Source organism: Chanos chanos, chromosome 10 (genome assembly GCF_902362185.1).
Source record: "Chanos chanos chromosome 10, fChaCha1.1, whole genome shotgun sequence".
Lineage (NCBI taxonomy): Eukaryota > Metazoa > Chordata > Actinopteri > Gonorynchiformes > Chanidae > Chanos > Chanos chanos.
In genome coordinates, this window is record NC_044504.1 from 21,920,057 (window position 1) to 21,940,654 (window position 20,598).

General features: G+C 42.1%; 1 protein-coding gene across 1 annotated transcript in view; it reads left to right on the top strand.

Moving 5' to 3' along the window:
- The window catches only part of ttc27 (tetratricopeptide repeat domain 27), a 72,098-nt gene that overhangs the window by 48,446 nt on the left and 3,054 nt on the right, over window positions 1-20,598 (top strand). The window contains exons 12-18 of the mRNA XM_030786367.1: window positions 2,639-2,761; window positions 7,946-8,173; window positions 9,954-10,052; window positions 10,348-10,400; window positions 12,215-12,380; window positions 18,913-19,110; window positions 19,798-19,912. Of these exons, the coding sequence (XP_030642227.1) occupies window positions 2,639-2,761; window positions 7,946-8,173; window positions 9,954-10,052; window positions 10,348-10,400; window positions 12,215-12,380; window positions 18,913-19,110; window positions 19,798-19,912 (982 nt within the window). The remainder of the gene's footprint in view (window positions 1-2,638; window positions 2,762-7,945; window positions 8,174-9,953; window positions 10,053-10,347; window positions 10,401-12,214; window positions 12,381-18,912; window positions 19,111-19,797; window positions 19,913-20,598) is intronic.

Consider the following 20,598-nt stretch of genomic DNA (forward strand, 5'->3'; position numbering starts at 1 on the left):
GTGGTGAATTTCAGCCTTGAAGCTGAGATTGTAATAAACCACAGCACTTGCAGGGAAAAGTGTTGTCTGTATATTTTAGTTTCATACAAATGTAATCTGTCATTGTGGTGAAGCACCACTGTCTGTCTGCCCACACACACACACACACACACACCCACACCCACCCACCCGTCCACCCACCCACCTCTTTCTCTTTATAACAGTGGAGAGAGATGCATGACAAGAACCTGGCAGGTGGAACAAGAAGATTTAAAAAAAGGGGAGATGTCAGAGGTGAGAAGTCAGAGAGAGAGAGAGAGAGAGAGAGAGCAGTAGTGACAGACCTGCACATACAAGAGGAGTGAAAGGAAGAGGGAGAGGGGGGAGAGAGTGGAAGCAATGAGAGATAATAAGAGAAAGAGAGGTCATGACAGGCCTACAGATATTGGAAGAAGGACAGAGAAAGGAGAGAGAGAGAGAGAGAATGAACACACCGAAGAAAGCAAGCAATCAGGGGAAAGAGGGACAGGTAGTGACAGACCAACTGATACAGATGTCCTGGAGCCAGGGAGAGAGAGAGAGAGGGAGAGAAATGTAGTTAAAGGGAGAGAGAGTAAGAATGAATGATGGCGAGTCGGAAGCTGAGGGAGGGCGGGAGGCAGAGGGAGAGTTGAGTTGCGTTAGTGACATTGCCCAGGCCTAGGGTAATAACAGCGAACAGTAATAAAGGCAGAATGGAGGGCGCCCTATTGCTGCCTGGGGAATTCTACAGCAAAGGGTAGCACAGAGCTAAGAAGCAGTGTGGAACATTTCAGAGTGTGGGAGAGGCATACAACGCATGTAACAGGAATTTGTGTGTGTGTGTGTGTGTGTGTGTGTGGTAGGGCACTGGGGGGCCGAGTTCCCATTTATTTTTTGCATATTTGCTTTCAGAATGAATCGTTCTGCCATGAATATGATAACATGCTGGCTCTGCCTCGCTGGTGACAAAGGGTTGGGAAATTGGAAGGATGCTAAAACAAGGGAATGAAAGGATGGAAGGAAAATGAAAAGACACAGAAATAGGGCCATGGGGGAAACTTCCCTCGCTCCTATTTTCAAACCCTCCCTTCCTCTAGGTTTCTCTTTATCTCTCTATCTGTCGCTTTCTCCTTCTCTCTTTCTCCCTCCCACTCTCCTTCCCTCTCTCTTTTTCTCTTTTTGCCATTGGTATCACGTTCTGATTCCCATGTGTCCCACGTCACGTGATTTGAGGCGGTGACGACGGCACATAAATTCCGATTTATGGGCTCCCATCATGCATCTGGGACGTGATATGCCACTCCTCAGCAGGAATAGAACGAGGGATTAGGGGGAAGGAGAAAAAAAAGACATCAAGGGGAGATCGAACAAAGATTGTAGTGTTCATGTCCCAGCATGCCGGCCGTGGTGTTACATGTTGGATCAGTGAGGTTTTGATAGCTTGGGTCACACATTGGCTTGGTTTTGAGTGGCTTGAGTATTTCCATCGGTGGATTAGAGCTGTAGGGAGATTGGTCAAACAGACACAATTTAAATGGTTGTTTTTACATCATTTAGGCTCTGGATGGATAGTATTCTCGACAGAGTGTGTCATTGAAATTGAACAAGGTTTTGAAGCACGGGTATTTATGACATGAGAAGGATACACACACACACACACACATACACACACTTCCATTTTTTCGTTGGTTCAGATGTCAGGCATGTTCATGCGTTTATGCCCTCTGTTTTGGGAGAGTGAGTGCCATTTCCAAAGCAGTAAAATGGATTCAGTCGTGTGAGCTCTCAGACATGATGGCTGTATGTGACGGTGGAGAGAAAGCACAGCCCCGGTACCACACACTGCAGTAAGGGTCATTAACCACACAGGCCTGCAGGTGGTTCTCTTGTGGGGGGGTTGAGAGAGGTGTGTGTGAAAGAACCCTGAATGGAGGCATTGACAGAGCTCCACCACAGGCACAGAGGGCAATCTCTCTCTCTCTCTCTTTCTCTCTCTCTCTCTCTCTCTCTCTCTCTCTCTCTCTCTCTCTCTCTCCCCTGTAACATATTCAAACTGCTTTTTAAAGTACAGCTTTAGCCCTCAATGTGCAAATCTGCTCAATATGTGCCTGTGTTTTGTAGGGTGCTTGTCTTTTTTATTTTTAAAGTGTATTCTGATGTGTTCTGAAAATAAACACTTAAGTTTAGTGGCAGTCTTTTGTTTGGTTTACTATTGACTCTTATTGCAGCACCTTTAGTATATCATAACACGTCAGATCATTTTAGGTATACACAAGGTGGATGTCAAGAATTTCTCTTCTCTCTCTGATAAGGAGGATTGTGTGAATTAATGGGCTGTCACATACCCTTTCTCTGTTATGAATTCACAGAAATCTCTAAATAACTCAACCCTCAATCCAGAGGTTAAAAACAGTGTCGGCCTGAAAAGATTAGGTTTCAGCTGTATTTGCAGGAGAACTGTATGTTAAATTTTACATGTCTGAGTATGCTCATGTGAAAGTTATCTCCACAAGCAGGATGGGTACACAAATGCATCATACTTTACAGTTTGTCTCGTTGAGTTTTATCATGCTTGTGTTTATGTATGTTCTCTCTCTCTCTCACTCACTGTCTCTCTCTCTCTCCCTCTCTCTCACAGAGGCAGTTGGCCAGTCTCTTGACTGATCTGGGCTGTACCAGTTCGGCATTGCTGATCTATGAGAAGTTGGAGCTATGGGAGGATGCAGTCATCTGCCTGGAGAGGATGGGCCAACATGGCAAGGTCCGCTTGTTACCATGACCACACACACACACACACACACACACACACAGTCATTCATACACACAAGCATGCACGTACATACTCATATGTACAGACACAGAAACACTCTCACATTTATACACTCAGTTCATTTAAACAGCTGTTTCCCTGAGAGATGGTCAGATAATGAAAGAGAGAGGGATTGAGAGATTGCTACTTGATTAGTTTAATCTGTGTCAGTGCTGCAGGGCATTCAGATGAAGGCGTAGTCCAGACTCTCTCTGTGTGTATGCTTTTACACGTGTAGAATGGATAGAGACCAAATTGTAAACCTTACACGTTCAATGGTCTCTAAACTACTACAGAGAAATAATAAGGGAAACGGATGTTACACAAAAAAAGTTACTGTATCTCATCCCAGTGGAGTGAGACGTATGGGTGGAGGGAGGAGGGTAGAACCAGGGTGGGCAGAAATCTGATGTTAAGCAGACGTGGAACGGTTACTTAGCAAATCATGTTCCACGGTACAGTGTCAATTTTATCAGGTATTGTTGTACTTCTCTATGTTTTGCCAAGCATAAATGTCCAGTTTCAGTAACTAAGCAACCAAACTGATTACCTCAATAACCACCGAGCGACCACAAGCAAAAACATTTCGGTCACGTATTAGGAGGAATGACGTGAAACAGTTGTCATTAGACAAAACTGCTCCTAAAATTGGGCATGTGTGTCAGGTTGAAGGCCAGAGCCTGTAGTAAGTCAGTGAAAGCTCTGACAACCTACTGCTTACCAGCCCATTTACTGTCGTTTTCATCACTGCATGTTTTTTTTTTCCCCTGGTCTTGTTTTTCTACAGTTGTGGTTTATTTTATTCCCTGTCTGTATCAGTTTGTTCAGGCTAGAGGGAGGAGTGACTCTTCTCCATTTCCTTCACTTGTCACACGTCCTTCTGACATATCAGGGGGTGTAAACGCTTGTCGAGGGAAAGGGAGTCAGAGAGAGAGAGAGCATTCTAGTATCTTCTCTTCAAGAAATGCAGTAGTCACTCTTATTAAAGTGGCTGTCATTACAAAGGAATTGTGTTTATTTGCTCCGCATTACGGCTGTCTTGCCCTGTTTATGTCTGGGTTTTTTTAATAAAAACATCCAGTTCCTGCACTTTGTGTTAGTGTAGTCCTCTCTAGTTCCCATGTTTTTAAGCTCAGAGAAACACAGACACACACCTTGAAGTTCACAAAGCCATTCAGTCAAATGCAGGACAGTTCAGTCATTAAACTGGCATGACCGTGCTTTCACAACATTGGTGAAGTATCACAATAGTAAAATGACAGTAATGTGAACCAGAGGTGAGAGCAGAGAGGAGACAGTGACAGAGAACAAATAAATCTGCAGTTTATGGCATGTTCCTGTCATATCTTTCCCATCATGATTTTAATATGTAAGCCATGAGAGAGCACACACTCACACACAGACTCACACATAGACATATACACACACGAACGCACGCACACACACTTACATACATACATGCATGTACATACACAAACACACACATACGTACACACGTACACATACCCGTGGCTACTCCTATATGTTCAGACTCTGAGTCAAATTCCTGTATCCCACGCTCTGTGCAGACTGATGAAGTCTCAGCCCATGTTGTCCTCTTATCTGATTACGTCTATTCTGGCCGGACAACACAAAAGCCATCGCTTTAAAGTCAGATTTTCAGAGCTGAGCAGCTGAGCCCATGTAAGATGATCCTGAAATTCAAGGCAGTCCTGTTCCCTCAGACTCCTGCTCTGGTCTTGAGCTCTTTTGTGTTCAAACACTCCTCTATGCTTGTCTTGTCTCACCGTTGTCTGTGTCAGCACATGCTGAGTGAGTGAGAACGTTTGAAGAAAAGAGAGAGATGGATGCCTTTGAGAAGAGGTATACAGTAGTTGTGAGTAGAAGAGTTTGGGAGAGAAAGAAGTAGAAGAGAGAACAATAGGGATGAATAAATGAAAGAATAGAACAGATCGAACATGGGAGGGCGAGGCGAAGTAGAATGGAAAAATAAAAATGCAAAGTACAAATACGGAGAAGAATAAGCAAGAGCTTGTAAAAGAGTTATTTGTTTCTTTTTTTTTTTTTCTTTTCCCCTTCAGAGATGTGTCTGACTTGAGCTCTTATGTGGAGAGCACTTCAGAGAGAAGAACAATTACTCTCTATAATGCATTAGCTTTGTCTGGCGCGGGTCGTCACAAAAGAATGTAAATGTCTTAAGCGAAAAAATCCCAGCAGTCAAGTCGAGTAATCACCAGGCTCAGTTAGCTAAACATGCTATTGAACCCAAACGTCTTAAACAACGCAGTCAAGTCAAAGAGACTGTGATTTATGCATGAATGACCAGAGCAGACCAAATTAGGCTAGAAACCTGCTGTAGAGCTTCTTTATCTTCACTGGGGGTTTTTTTGTTTGTTTGTTTTTTTTCTGTATTTAACCATCCAGCTCAAAGAGCCAAATCAGAGTTCGGCATCACTGAAATGCTTCTTGACATTCTTTGGTTAATGCAAACTCTTGTGACTTATAGTTATTTGTAAACACAAACATGTAAATAATGGATAATTATGTTCAGATGATTCTTTCAGATGAATGGACATCAAATCGTAGCTTGTGGATCTTGGTTCATTTCTGATTCGTTTCTGGTCACTTGGTCCATTTCTAACTCAAATGACAACAACAGTAGTTTATTGGTTCAGTTATTTACTCAAGGGGCTGTCAAAGTACTCTGTTACTTTCACATACATTAGAAATTCAAACCGACTTAGAGGCATCAATTCAAACTTCAAGAAACCTTGCCAAGGCAGTACTTTTACATTACATGTGGAATTAAATATTTTGGCCCCACTCTTGTGGTTCTGCACGCATTAGAAACTTGCATTGGCGCTGTGTGTGTTCTTGCAGAAATTCTTAAGGTCACAGGATTCTGTCTGTGTGAGAGAGAGCAGATTTAACAGAGGTTCAGATGGCAGACGGCTGGCTTTGCTTTCCTCTTAGACCAGAGGTTGTTGAGTTCACTGCAGTCCTAATGTGGTTTCCTGAACACAATACAGGTTACTGTCAGGAGGAATTCTCAAGTCTTTCTCTGTCTCTTCTTGTTTTGCTCTCTCCCTCTCACTCTTTCTCTACCTATCACTACTCTACCCACTGCTCTTTCTTTCTTTCTGTCTTTCTTTCTTTCTCTCTTACTTTCTTTCTTTCTTTCTTTCTTTCTTTCTTTCTTATTTACTCACTTTTGGAGTGGTTCCCTGTGACTTCGCTCCAAGGTTAGGAAAACTCCATCCACACTCACCGTTTTCTCTGGACGAGGCTTCTCTTCCCGCTCTCTGCATTTGATCATATCCAACTTGCCCTCATAACGTTGGCATAGCGCCTTACAGTGCAAACTGAGCCACAAACAATAGTTGAAATTTGCTTGCTTCTTTCTTTCAGCTCCTGTTTGCTTGTTTTGTGTGCAGATATTGACCTTGATATGTTTGTGTGTGGTTGTGAGAAAGAAAGCAAGAGTTTGTGGTTGAAATGAGTACTGCATAGTTTCTGCCCCTAAACTGTGTGTGTGCGCACGTATGTGTGTGTGTTTGTGTGTTTTGTGTGTGCATGCATGTTCGTGAGACTGCTTAATGTGTGTGTGTGTGTGTGTGTCTGTGCGCATGTTTCTGAGAGTGAGTGAGTCAGTGAGTGTGTATGTGTGTGTCTTTGACTGCTTAATAGCATTCTGAATCCTGTAGTCGTCTCAGCTTTTCCCTGGAGTTCAGTGGGCAAATGCTGGCTGCTCCGGTGGAGGGTCTTGGTTTGGCTAGGGTACCACAGTAAGCGTTGTGTGGTCTACAGTAACTCTGTCTGCTCTACTGCAACAGAATACACTGAAAGTGTGTGTCAGTACATCTGTAACCTTAGTGTGTACAGTACAGCTCTCGTTGCTTCATGAAGATGTCTGGATACTATTAAAGTTTAATTTAATGTTGAATTGAATTAATACTTCTTGACTTTGAGAGAGAGAGAGAGACAGTGGCCATTTTCTTTTGAACCACTGAGTTGTCCAATTTAGAATCCAAAATCTCTGAAAATGTCAGACTGTTGGAAAAAAAAATGATGTAGCATAACAGTCAGTGATACTGAGAGAGAGGGGGAGAGGGGGGGGTGGGGGCAAGTTATATCAGAGACTTTAATTCTCCCTGTCTCCAAAATTTGATGACTTTGCACATTAGTGCCAGTTTGGGTTAATTAAATTTGACAATAATCCCTGAAATCATTTCAAATGGGCTTCTTAATTTTCCACTTTGAAGATAGAGAACACTTGCAGGTTAGTTGTAAATGACTGTGTTATCATATTACTGCTATGAAAAGTCAATCCCAGTTTGTGGCCTTTATCCCATACATCGTGACTTCAAAGAAACTCGTTCGCTTTGACGGACTTGGCTCAAGTTCCAATACTCAGACATGATCTTGTCACAGGAATGCAATGAAAAAACAGCACTTCTCTGGTAAAGCACCAACCCCCAGCTCCCAGGCCAAGCCCATATTCAGGGTGTATTGGCACATTCCACAGTGTACAGCAGCGCAGAAATGACCCAGAATCCCATAGTAAAGAGAGAGGAATCAGATCCCCTCTCTCCTCAGGGAAGTTTGTGTCTGTGTCTGTGTGTGTGTGCCATTAGGAGGGTTTGTGAGGAGTGTGGGTGTGTGTTGTTCATCGAGCCAGATGAACCTCCCTGACTGATAACTGAACTGTGGTTGTCCAAACCTGAGTCCAAATGTGAGAGACATTAAGAGGCTTAGTGAGGTGTGTGTGTGTGTGTGTGACACAGAACAGCACTGAAATACAGACTGGACATGAGATACTCACTAACTTGCTCTCTCATCTTTTTTTTTTTTTTTCTTTTTTTTTTCCTCTTTCCTTGTTGCACCATTCCTCTCACTCTTCCTTTTTTAGCTCTCCCGTTCTCCCTTATTTTGCTTTTTCCGGTTATCTCTCCATCTCTCCACGCCATAAGCAGTATCAGAAAGATGTGACGCGGTTTATACTTAATAACTGAGGGAAGCACTTTCTATAAAAATGTCCCCTTTTCTCTCTTTCCCTCACTCCCACTCTCTCTATTTATCTCTCTTTTTAATCTCTCTCTCTGTCCTCTGACCACTCTCTCCCTCACCTCCCACCAGGCTGAGGAGATTTTGCGGCGGGAGCTGGAGAAGAAGGAGACTCCGTCTCTGTACTGTTTGTTGGGGGATGTGCTGAGAGATCATCAGTATTATGACAGAGCGTGGGAGCTCTCCAAACACCGCAGCGCTCGTGCCCAGCGCTCCAAAGCTCTGCTTCACCTACGCAGCAAAGAGTTCCAACAGTGTGTAGAGTGTTTCGAACGCTCCCTGCGCATCAATACCATGCAGGTACAACTGATATCAACACACTTTCACTCAACGCACCTCTGGACAAATGACTTGAGCTCAAACCTCCTTACACACTCTACATCTGAATGCACTGCGCCTCTACGTGTCGCGTCTGAATTCAGCACCCCTGAATTCTGTGTTCAGTCAGGTCCTTCAGAGTTCAAACACCATCACCGTGTTCCAACTGTAAATCTGTCTTAGTCATTTCTGCATCCACGGGCAGGTCTATCCGTCTGCCTGTCTGTTTGTCTGACAGACACTGTTAGATATGTTGTCATTTTAATGCCGTGTGTGTGGAGACACCACTCCACACAGCTTTTACAGAGGAGAGTTCTGGTATCTGGCAATAGGCAGCTACAGACTCTTTCATCTGAACAACTTCAAGGTCTTTGTACTGAACATCCTATGAATTAAGTAAGCATTTCTTAGAAGGTGCTATGAGTCCAAACATGATTTTGTATGAAAAACCTTGGAAAAGGTCTGGTTTGAAAACTGTTGGTGTCAGTCCATTAATTGATGAAGGTGGAGAAGAGCCATCTCTGTAACTGCCTCCCCCAGGTCTGAGAAAAGTAATGTTCTCTCTCAACAGAGTGAGAGAAAAGATTGAAATATATCATTCTCTGCCAGCTTTATGGTCCTGGAGAGCCCTTTTCTATGTTTGTGAAGATAAAGAGTTGAGTTCAGTAAACTAAAACTCAGCCGTTCATCTTTTTTTATCTTGAAAGTTTTTGAACATTGCACACACACTAATGAAATTACTCTTATATGCTTCTCTGTTACTGATTAAGCGCTAATGGTTTTCACTCTTTGATAGGGTTTTTCTGTTTTTTCTTAAATAACAAAGCAAATATGTCGTCATTTAAGTTACAAATTCCTGTATTAGCACAGGAAAACCTTTTAAGTTCAAAATAAATTGGCTGTGTTGAGTACTCACAGAGAATATTACCAGTCTTTTAAAAAAAAAGTTGTCAGCATCAGTCAAGACAAGATGTTTGTCAATATCAATTATAAAAGATTGTTAAAATTGCTGAAGAATGGTAGCTTCATTTGAGAAAGAGGGTGTTGTAAACCACACTGGTTTTGAAGACCTAATAAGACACTGTAAGAGCATGATCTCTTTTCCCACTCAATCCATCATAGAGAGAGAGAGACAGAAAAGATGAAGGGAGAGATGAAGAAGTTAGAAAGGAGTGAGTGATGTCAAGTTCTCTGTGGCCTCAGGAGTATTTGTGATGAAGGGAATAACTGTCGTTCTGTTTTTTTCTTTGCGTTCTGCCCCTCTGTCCATATTTAATAGAGCAGGTCAGTGTGCAATAAGATGGAGGCATTCCACTGAGCTTTACACTGTTGACCTTGCTTCTATTTTTTAAAAAAGCACACAGCGGCAGGGTTAGAGGAATCTTTTCCTATGCCCTTTAGGCGACTAGTGCATGCTAAATGAGGGAGAGAGAGAGAGAGAATTCTCCACTGATTGTCATAGATTAAACAAAGTGTCAGTCTCTCTCTTGCTCTCCTGCTCTCTCTATCTCTCTCTCTCTCTCTCCCCACTCCCAGTCTCTCCCCAAGTTCAAAATTACTTGGTTCCAAGTTTGCTTATAGTGTTATGTTATTCAGACATTAAAAAAAACTGTGCTGTCTAGCTGGTATACACTAACAGGAGACTGAAACTCCAACAAGTACTTCAAAGAATGTGATTTCTCATAAAATCAATATCCAACAAGCTCTTTCTTTCTCTCTCTCTCTCTCTCTCTCTCTCTCTCTCTCTGTCCCCCTATTGTAGCTGGGTGTATGGTTTTCTTTAGGCTGTGCATATTTTGCTCTGGAGAACTATGAGGGTGCTGCCAAGGCCTTTCAGAGATGTGTGGGACTGGAGCCAGACGTAAGTCACATGATCATCATCTGCTCTAGATCTTCTGTTAAGACCTCTGTCATCTGATTGTAAGATTGGTTTGTACTGGGTTGTCCAGCAACAGAATTCTAAAGCAGAGTATAACAGTAGCTACACCGCTAAAGTTCTCAAGTCATTTTCCAAGTTCTGTCCAGTAGCCCATATCATGACATGACATTCGAGGAGACAAATGTCCCTTCAGCTTCTTCTGTTGTTTTAATTGCTTTAATTTGTCCTTGCGAATAAACATTAAACTCATTTTTCTTGCCTTTTCAATTATGTTTAGAATGCTGAGGCCTGGAACAATCTTTCCACTGCCTATATCAAACTAAAACAGAAGTAAGTAGCTTTCCTCACACTAAACCCCTTTCACTGTCTGTTCCTCCTTCCTGCTGATTTCTTTCATCTGTGGGTCTTCTCGGTAAGAGGAGGAGTTCATTTGGAGTCGGTTTATAAGCTGACTCACTCAGATACCTTAGAGACAAATGTACGTTGTTTTCCTTGCCAGCAGTGGGATTCCGAACAGCATAGACAATTTGGAAAGAAGAGGCTCTGAACGAACTGTGATGTTTTAAGTTATGTTTAAAAGCTAAAAGTCAGAAATACCCCAGGGATAATGAAGTTAGCTGAATCTTGTGTGGATTTTGAGAGTAAGTTTCGCTCCCACCCTTTGGTAGTAATATTTTAAAAATGTACAACAGGATCATGCAATTTTCTGTATGGATAAAGATTTGGAAACACACACTCACACACACACACTCTCTCTCTCTCTCACACACACACACACGTTACGTCAGACAAATTTGACACTTAAATCCACCCAGATTTTCTGTGACACAAACACACACACACATACACACACACACACACACACACACACACACACATACACACAAACATCACAGTTCACACACACACACACACACACCCCTGCCAGGGGCCCATCCTTATCCTGGTCAGTAAGAGTATTGATTTTTCTGTGCGACTCTTGGAGGGGTTTAAAGATGGAAGGGCTTGGAGCATTAAAAGACTGAGTGAGCGTGAGGTAAAAGACATTACACAACACTTATCAAAGCCCAAAATCGTGAGTGTGTTTGTACAAAATGAAAAGATACCACACTCATTCAAGTGACAGAGAAACAGATTGATGCCACAGTCTTTTTTTTTTTTTTTTTCCTGTCTCCTCTTTCACCAATCCTCTTTGCTGGTCGTTCTTTTAGCCTTTCATCGACCTTCTTGCTTTTCAATTACGCTAGGAATGACTTGGGCAGCTATAATTGCAAAGATAAATCTCTCCAGGTGTCGTGCTGTTTCTACTGTGGGAGCCAACACCCCACCCATACATCTCTTTGTGCGCATTAGCCAGATTTGTGAGTTAAAAGTCAATTAGGACACCCCCCCCCCTTTCCCCTGTGATGGACAGATGTGGTTATTTCCTTAGAAAAGAGGAGGGAGGGGTGCTGGAAAAGCTTGGGCTGCTGCTTAACGGCGCACAGCTGAGGGATTCTGGGAAAAAGGCACTTCCCCCATGCCCCCTTGTCCAATCAGGCTTGTTCGCTCATCCCTGAGATGAGAATCCGTAATCTTCTATTAAAAAACCTGGTTAGCACTGTTCGCTCAGCCAAAGACTGCTTTTTAAGACCTGTGTGTGTGTGTGTGAGAGAGAGAGAGAGAGGGAGAGAGTATAAAGGTAGCACTGTATGTTCCTGCTCTCTCTCATCCTCTGAAGTACTCTGATGGAAAATTGTGTGTGTGTGTTCTATCTCCCATCCTAACTATACTAGGCGTGTGAAGTTCTCACATTTTAGAAATCTTCCCATGCTCTATAATTGTAACATAAATGAAATGAAGACACCTCATAGGAAGGATGTATAAAATATTGTTGTTGACTCTTCGTTGGTCTGTTGGTCAAGCTATGATTAAATGCACTGTTATCGTTTCCATAGTATTCCTCTCATGTTCTGAATATGCCACAATAGCCTGGCTCCAACATTCTCTCCCAGGATGCTACATTATGCTAATGCATTCCAACCTTGACAATATCACCACATTTAACACTGACAGCCAAGAACCACTCTTATCTTTGCCCACGGATTCTCATCTCCAGGACTCTTTTCTTCACTTATTTACTTTTTTTCCTCTTTTCACGGCAGGTCGAAGGCATTCCGTACTCTGCAGGAAGCTCTGAAGTGTAACTATGAGCACTGGCAGATTTGGGAGAACTTCATCGCTGTCTCTATTGACGTGGGTGAATTTGGCGAAGCTATCAAAGCCTACCATCGCCTCATGGATCTGCGGGAGAAACACAAGGATGTGGAGGTGAGCGTTTCCATAACGACAGAGACAACCTAGCTTCCAGGATTTAATTAACAAAGGAAGTGAAGTTTCTAATTGGCAGAACGCATCTATATAGCATATTTGTCCAGTTTTGATGGCCAGGTACACAATTACTATCTGAATTTGGCCACTGTAAAGTAATGAATGTAATGAAGTATTGAGCAGTATGATGTCACTCAAGCTTTAAGAAGAACTGCACCATTATTCATTTGTCATGTCATATTGAACATAATGTGATGCCAATAATGTCAGGACTTTAGCATGAATCTTTATTTTCTTCGACAAATATTTTTCTTTGACAAATTTTTCTTTAACTTTATTATCTTTAACAAATTTTTAACACATATAAGCCAGCAGTGTTTCACTATTACATACAGAACTGCTCCCTGTCACTTCAAATGCTTGAACACGTATAATGTGGTTTAATCATTGTCTTCTCCTTTCTTGCTGGGGTCTTATCTCTCATTTGCAACGTTCAGCTTGTAACAGTTTAAGTGGTACTTTTTTGAGTTGCATCATTAGAAACTCTTTTTCCATGTGTCAGGAGTTGCGCACAGGAACAGGGCAGCATCTCTCCCACACAGCTCCACGCTTCTCCCTTTTCCCCTGAAGGAATAAATAATAGATGAGGGGCAGTGACTTTCCTCCTCAGAGCAGAAGACTCCAACAATGACTCCTCTGCCCTGACTTACTCCTTGTAAAGGGTGAAAGATAGGCAGTCTGTTAGGGGGCCAATTGGGTATTTTGACCACATCAAGACAAATACCAACATGAATACATGGAGAACACCAAACCACACGGTGTAGTACAGCACTTGAAACTTTTTGACTCAGGACTGTAGAACAGCATTGCAGAACTCGCAACAACTACATTATGCAAACCCAGCAGCAACAAAAAATTCCTCCAGCAGTTGGATCCACTAAACAACCTCACGCACTTACCCCAACTTCACAAACCATAACACAATTTTACAGCACAAACAAACCGCTGGGCCAGTAAATGTTCCTTCTGCTCTTGGTGGTTAAATGCATCTTGCATTTTATCGTGTGATAGTTAAATGCTTAGTAATCAAACATGTCCTCAGTTTACAATTGTATCCTGAGACAGCCTATCTAAGTCAGTTTAGTGGCTCTTGCTGACAAATAAGGACAGTTTGCTGTAATGTGAAAAAACATAAATGACATTTGTGCATTCCATGGTGATTAATAGAACACCATTAATAGGATCTAAAGACAATTCCTTTTAAAATAACTTTGAAATATCGACAAAGAATCTCTATTCCAAAAAAACACACACTTCCGCAAGTTAAAAGGACGGCCTTTGAAGTGAGCAAAAAGAATATAAAAACGCGTAGAAAGAAGTAATCAGCTAACATATTAATCTGTATTTGGAAAAATGTGTTGTCTTCATTTAGAGCAGAGATTTTGGGCTTTAAAAAGCAAGAGCAGATTTTTTTTTCCTCTCTTCTTTGTGTGATCTCTTAAGAAGAGACATAATCTTGCATCTCAGCTCTGCCATTTGCAGCGGGTAACACTTAACATGCAGAGCGGTATTTTGGTCTTTTCACTGCCTTCTTCTAATTAGCTCAGCAAAGTCAGCGGGGGGTTTTGCTCAAAATGTGAGAACTTTCTCTTTTTTTGCTTCTTTCTTCTACTCTCTTTTCCTGCCTTTTCACTTTTTCCCCTCCCTCTTTTCTTCTCTCTTTGTATAGGCTAATTTACCAGGAGCTTGTGTCTAATCAGTTTAGACTGAAATGATTAAAAGTCATTTACGCTGAATTTGTTGGAAGTAGCATCATGTTGCTGTGAAGAATCACTAATGGTAATTTGGAATTTGAATTTACATCCTCAAGTCTATTGAAAGAAGGAAAAAAAACCTCCAGTGAATAGGGAAGGTGAGTTTTCAGAAAAGCTGAATGGTGTAAAGATATTCTCTGAAGCAACCGATTTGATGTGTTAGTGCAGCAGATTTCGCTTGTCTTACATCCTGTAGTTTGCAGATGCCGTTACCTTTCTTAACTTTGTAGAGACGACTTCATACAGTTTTCCAACTGAAGTCAACTCACAGTTGAAAGATGTCATTTTTGTCAAGTTTCTTGAAGAGCTTTTTGCAGAGTTACTGCCAAGCGCAATGATTTTCTTGTTAGTAACAGGAGAGATTCTTCACAATTCACTTGCATGCTTCCAATGTAAAAGCTCAGGTAATGACAGGGTGTATTTACTTTTGTAGAACCACTGTGTTAGCCTTTCATATGATCTGCCATTTTATAAAAAGCATCCTCATCATGCCCATGATCCACCTCCTGGTTTGAAGATATATAAAACCTGAAACATGTTGTGTAATAAATAATCACAACATCTATTACATTGTCATTAACAGGTATTACCTAGTAGTGTATCATTTGCTCCTTTTCTCGAAATGTAAAATAGATTCAGGGGCCTCCCTATTGTGCTTTTTTGGCAAGAATTATTTAAGTACAATATCCACTGATTCACATTACATTTGTAGTCTAGGTAAGACAATAAGATTACTCGGATGGGAATGTAAAACTGGCCAGTCTTCTGTTAACTGAGATTGGTGGAGCTAGTTATCCCTTTTTTAAAGATCTTGTGAATGCTGACCTAGCTGATATATATTTGGTCAAACCAGAAGTGAATGTTTATGTGGTTTTAAGAAATACTTCACTTGTTCTAAAATACACATGCAAATACTAAATCTCTCACCATGTACAGACACACACACAGACAGACACACACACACACACACACACACACACACAGTGCTCTCCCACACGCTGGCTACAATCAGTGTTTTATTCACATTCCTCAGAGACATGGGAATGGGAAAAATGGACTAACATTCTCTCCCCTCATCTAAAAAAAGTAGGATTCATTTAAAATGGATCAAATATCTCGCTAATGCTGCTCATGTAACTAACTTACACCACACGCGCGCGCGCACTCGCATATCTCTTCTTAATTTCACGCTGTAACGGGATACCGCAGGATAGGCACTGAGTGATCCATTCAACTTCGAACTTCCTGCAGTTGAATTAAAAAAAAATCCATTTACAGATTTTAATTTGTTCTGCATCTTCGTCATCATGATCATTATCATCTTTAGGACCAGTAATCAAATGGAGTGGCACATAGCTGAACTCATCACTGGCACACACACACATTCCTCCAGTCACGGTCGAGACTCAGAGCACCCACAGAGTCAATATCTGATATTCTCAAGAGCGCATATACAGCAAATACATAAATACATACATATATATATACACACACACACACACCTATATATATATATATATATATATATATACATATACATATACAGCGGAAAAAACAAAAGCAAACAACCGCATTCAGCCGCTTTGTTCCCTCACTTAATCTGTTCTAATCTTTCTTTCTCACACACATGAACATACAAAGAACACTCTGCTACAAAAGAAATATCGGCTCCACTGCTTTCTCCCCCCTTTTTTGGCACATCTACTCTTTCTCTCTCTCCCTTTCTCCTCTATCCATGATGGAGTGCCCAGATTGTAGAACAGTTTGTCAGTCAAGTTAGTGTGTTTTAAAAAACCAGAGTGCGCACTCAAAATATTCTGGAATTTAGGGATGAAGTCAGTCCTGCTGTTGAACTGGACTTGACGAATAAGGGTCACTTTTATGTCAAAATTTCTATATTTAACATTTTAAAAGACACGTTAATGTCTTTGAAACATACTACACGCAGTGCCCCTACGACGCTGTATCCAGTGTGCCTCTTTAGGTTAGGACAGTTAAAAGTTTAGCTTATAGTTGCCAGACTCTTGCCGTAATAGTTAAGCAGTATTACGGCAAGAGACTCGCTCAAAGAAGGTCACACAGCAGAAAAAGGCACCCCAAACTTTTCTGAAACCTTATGGTCCTTAATAGCTTTAATGATGATTAGTATAGTTTAATGATGTATATTAAGGCAGATAATTGCAGGGAATTCTGGGAGGTTTCAGGGGTTGTCATCACCAAAGGAGGCCCCAAAGGGCCCACTGGAAACAAATTTAGAGGAGTGGTAACAAAAGTGAAAACTCATATATTACCCTTGAGGAAAGACAGACAAGGAGAGAAGAGTGAGGGAGCGAGTGAGAGAGTGAGTGAGAGAGTGAGAGAGTGAGATCACACCATTCCTTCACACCTGCCTGGGGGAGTGATGAGTGAGAGAGAGAGAGAGAGAGAAGGCTTTATTCTTCTGTAGCTGCCTATAGGAAATAGCTGAGAAAAAAAGAGATCTTGGTGGAGTAAAGGAGAGTAGAATGGAATGTATAAGTGAGTAAGGATAGTAAAGGAATAAACGAGAACGTGACGGATGGTGAGAGAGAAGGTGATGAGTTTTATGTTAGCATGTTATTGTTACGTCTGAAAAGATGAACCAAAACCAGATGGTTTACAGTCAAAGTCATCTTACCTTGGATAAGACCACCCACACACACACACACACACACACACACACACACACACACAAGATCTCATTATTAGCACATGGCTTCCATTTCATATCCCCTATCCCAACACACAATTGGACTACAGTAGGTTTAGCTCTGATATGACAGGGCGTGCAGGTCTGTAGAGCAGAGGCCTTGGACTGCGTGACAGTGTTTGTGACCATAAGCCAGGGACTGAGGTGTTTATCCTGCTAATGCTGCGACTGATTAGGGAACTGGTCAGCCACAGTGACTCGGCTGGAATTTAGGCCTGTGGTGTGAGGGTGACTACCTGCTGAATATACTCATACACTCACACACACACACACACACACTGCTCGGAGCAGTGCTCTCACTGGCAGTTCTGTCCTCTTGCCTTTTCACCATCCATTCTCCTCTTTTGTATCTATCTCTTTCTACACACACAGAGCATTGGTTCTCCTCTCTCATGTTTCCCTACCTGCATAAACTCAGTCCAGGCTTTGATTCACTGTGTTATTAAAATTCAGTCACAATCCCTGAGTCATAGTGACCTTTTAAAATGTTCTGTTTTTTCCTGTAACCTAATAAATCTATTGACTGTGATGTGGAAGGGCAAAACAGAGGTGATTTGGTCCATAATGATTTGATTAGATTTGATTCTGCAGGACAGAATTTTTATAATTTGCCAGAGTGTATTATTTTGAAGTGATTGGCATGAATGGATACACTTGTTCTCTCTCTCTCTCTCTCTCTCTCTCATACACATGCACAGTGTAAAGGAATGTGGTGTGTGTGTGTGTATATGTATGTGTGTATGTTGAAAACCTGTGTGTCAGCAACCACCTGTGTTTCCCTGCTGTTCTTTAACTGCCTCACACACTCCTCCAGTCTTCAAACACAACAGGACCAGCTGACTAATGAGGTTTGGACCCCCCACAGGCAGGCACACACTCTTCCCTTCTCTCTCAAACAAACTCTTATGGCTAGCTGTCAGTGTCATTTTTCCTTTTGCATGCATATTTGTGTGCGTGTGTGTGTGCGTGCACGTGTGCGCGCAAAGTATTACTGTTTGCGTCTGGCTGCATGCATGTACCTACATGTTTGTGCGCGCCTGTGTGTATGTGTGTGTGTGTGTGTCTGTGTGTGTGTGTGCACCTGCCTGCCTGCGTGTGTCTGTGTGTGTGTGTGCGCCTGCTTGCCTGTGTGTATATATGTGTGTGTGTGTGTGTGTGTGTGTGTGTGTGTGTGTGTGTGTGTGTGTGTGCGCGCGCCTGCCTGCGTGTGTCTGTGTGTGTGTGTGCGCCTGCTTGCCTGTGTGTATGTGTGTGTGTGTGTGTGTGTGCACGCACCTGCTTGCCTGCGTGTGTCTGTGTGTGTGTGCCTGCTTGCCTGTGTGTATATGTGTGTGTGCACACGCGTGTGCCTGCGTGTGCTTGTGTGCCTCTGTGTCAGTGAGTGTGTGGATGTCCTGGTCCTGTTGGGAGATGGAGAGTTGAGTTAGTGTAGTTGCTTGCTGGCTGTGATTATGCACTGCATGACTTGGCTTCAGTATGCGTTTGATGGTTTGTGTGTTTTAACCATTTTAATATTCAATGCCAATCATACTGAATACATAGAGGGAGGAGTGCCATATGCTGGTCTGGGTAAAAGAGAGAGAGGGAGACTTGAATTTTAAACACTGATGACAGAGGGTTAGTTTGAAAATGCTAACTCAATGGCATGTTCTGCAGAGAGAGAGAGAGATTGAGATAAATAGTAATTGTATGTGTGTGATAGAGAGAGAGATTTGACATGACTGTATCTGGTCTACATTAGGGTTTAGACAGTGAAACACTAAGGTCTAGAGCTGGGCTTGATGAATACTGACGCTAGAGACCAAGAATAGGTCTCTAGTGCCTGATGGTTAAAGGTCAGGGACATATTCAAAATAGCACCAATGACTTTTTTCTTTTCCTTTCTTTTTTCTTTTTTTTGGGGGATTGTTGCTCTTGCGTCTCGTGTGGACAGGCCTTTACAACATTGTCATGATAGTGTTCACTGAAAAATCTCCCATATCTATTACAGGTTTTGGAGATCCTGGTTCGGGCGGTAGTGGAGGATTTAACGGATCACCGTGGCGACCAGTCGTCCGGTCTGCGGGTGAAACTTCAGGAACTCTTCGGCAGAGTCTCCTCCCGCTGCAGCACCGACGCCCAAATATGGAGACTGTATGCCCGTCTCTATGGCAACGGTCATAGCAACAACACTGAGGACAATGAGAAGGTAGGCTTCAGAGAGGTTCAATGGAGACTCACTCTGATTTCACACTGTATTCAGATGAGAATCACTTTGAAGTTTCACTCTGTTTACTCTGTTCACACTAGTTTTGCACAAGATTAATTAGATCCACAATGTTTTGACACTGATTTCACGGTGGATTTACCACATAGCTCTGTCTACCCTTACTCACGGAACTTTCAGGGGTTACAATACACAAAGCACACAGTCATTCTCAGATTCCTGGTGGTTTTAGCTAAAGTGTCACCCATAGAGTGTACAAGTTACATTAATGTAAAGGAAAAAAATGAATTATTGTGTTGGAGTAAGGCGGACATTAATAAGCTATTTCTGTGTTCATTAATAACTGATGTGACATGTGCTCACGTGATGGAGACGTGTGTGTGTATGATAAATGGCTGCTCATATTAAGTTCATATGTAAAGGCCTTTTTATGAAGCTGCTCTTTAATCATTTCCAAAAAGCTAGAGCTGACTTCTGATCCATCAGCACTCTCATGTCATTTCACCCCCCTTTCTGTTATTATGTGTGTATGTCTCCACCTGTGTATTATAGGTATCTTTGTGCATATGTATGTGTATTTAATCAATGGTCAGTATATATGCATGTCTATATGGATATATGCAGTAATCTGTGTGTGTGTGTGTGTGTGTGTGTGTGTGTGTGTTCCAGGCACTGCAGTTCCTTTGTAAAGCTCACCGTTGCGAGATACAGGTGTCTGGTCGTTGGGAGAAAGACATCAGCACTTTTAGAGAAGTTTTGAAGAGAGCTATGGACATGGCTAACGGTGAGAGTTCCCAAGCACATATTCACTACAGAACTATAAATCTATGAATACTTATACTGATATAAAGCTCATGAAACAGCCTGTAGACCGCCATGTGTTTGGATGTGTGCATGTACGTGAGTGTGAACTGAAAAAAAGCGTGAGCACACCGGAGACACTGAGTTAACACGCACGTGATTCAGTCGGCCGCCGGTCTCGTCTCCTGGGGATTTTCACTCATACCCTCCGTTTTTGCCTCTCAGTCCCCTCGCTCCTCCGCTCACACTGATAATTAGAAGGAGGCCTTTGCTAGCCATGTGTATCATTTTGTTCACTGATCAAATTGGTCCTGACCCAAAGTCATCTCCCTTGGCTGAGTTTGACAGGAGAACAGCGAATTCATTTTCCTCTCAGGCTTTGCTACTCTTCGAAAAGGCTTTTTCATTAGTGACAGGTCAATGTAATGATCCGTTTTTTTTTTGCATTTTAATGTGACTTATAGTTTTAGTCCAACTGTCATTTTTTTTCGTCGTTGCTATTTTAGACAACCCCCCTCCTCCTCCCCCCCCGCCAAAAGATGACTTGAATTGGCTAAGCACTAAGGAATTCAGGGGCAGGCTAATTCAATTAGAATCAGAGAGAACTAAAGAAGGAAACAGACAGGCCTGGGGAAGTTGGTGTATAAGCACATGTGTGCATACCACACA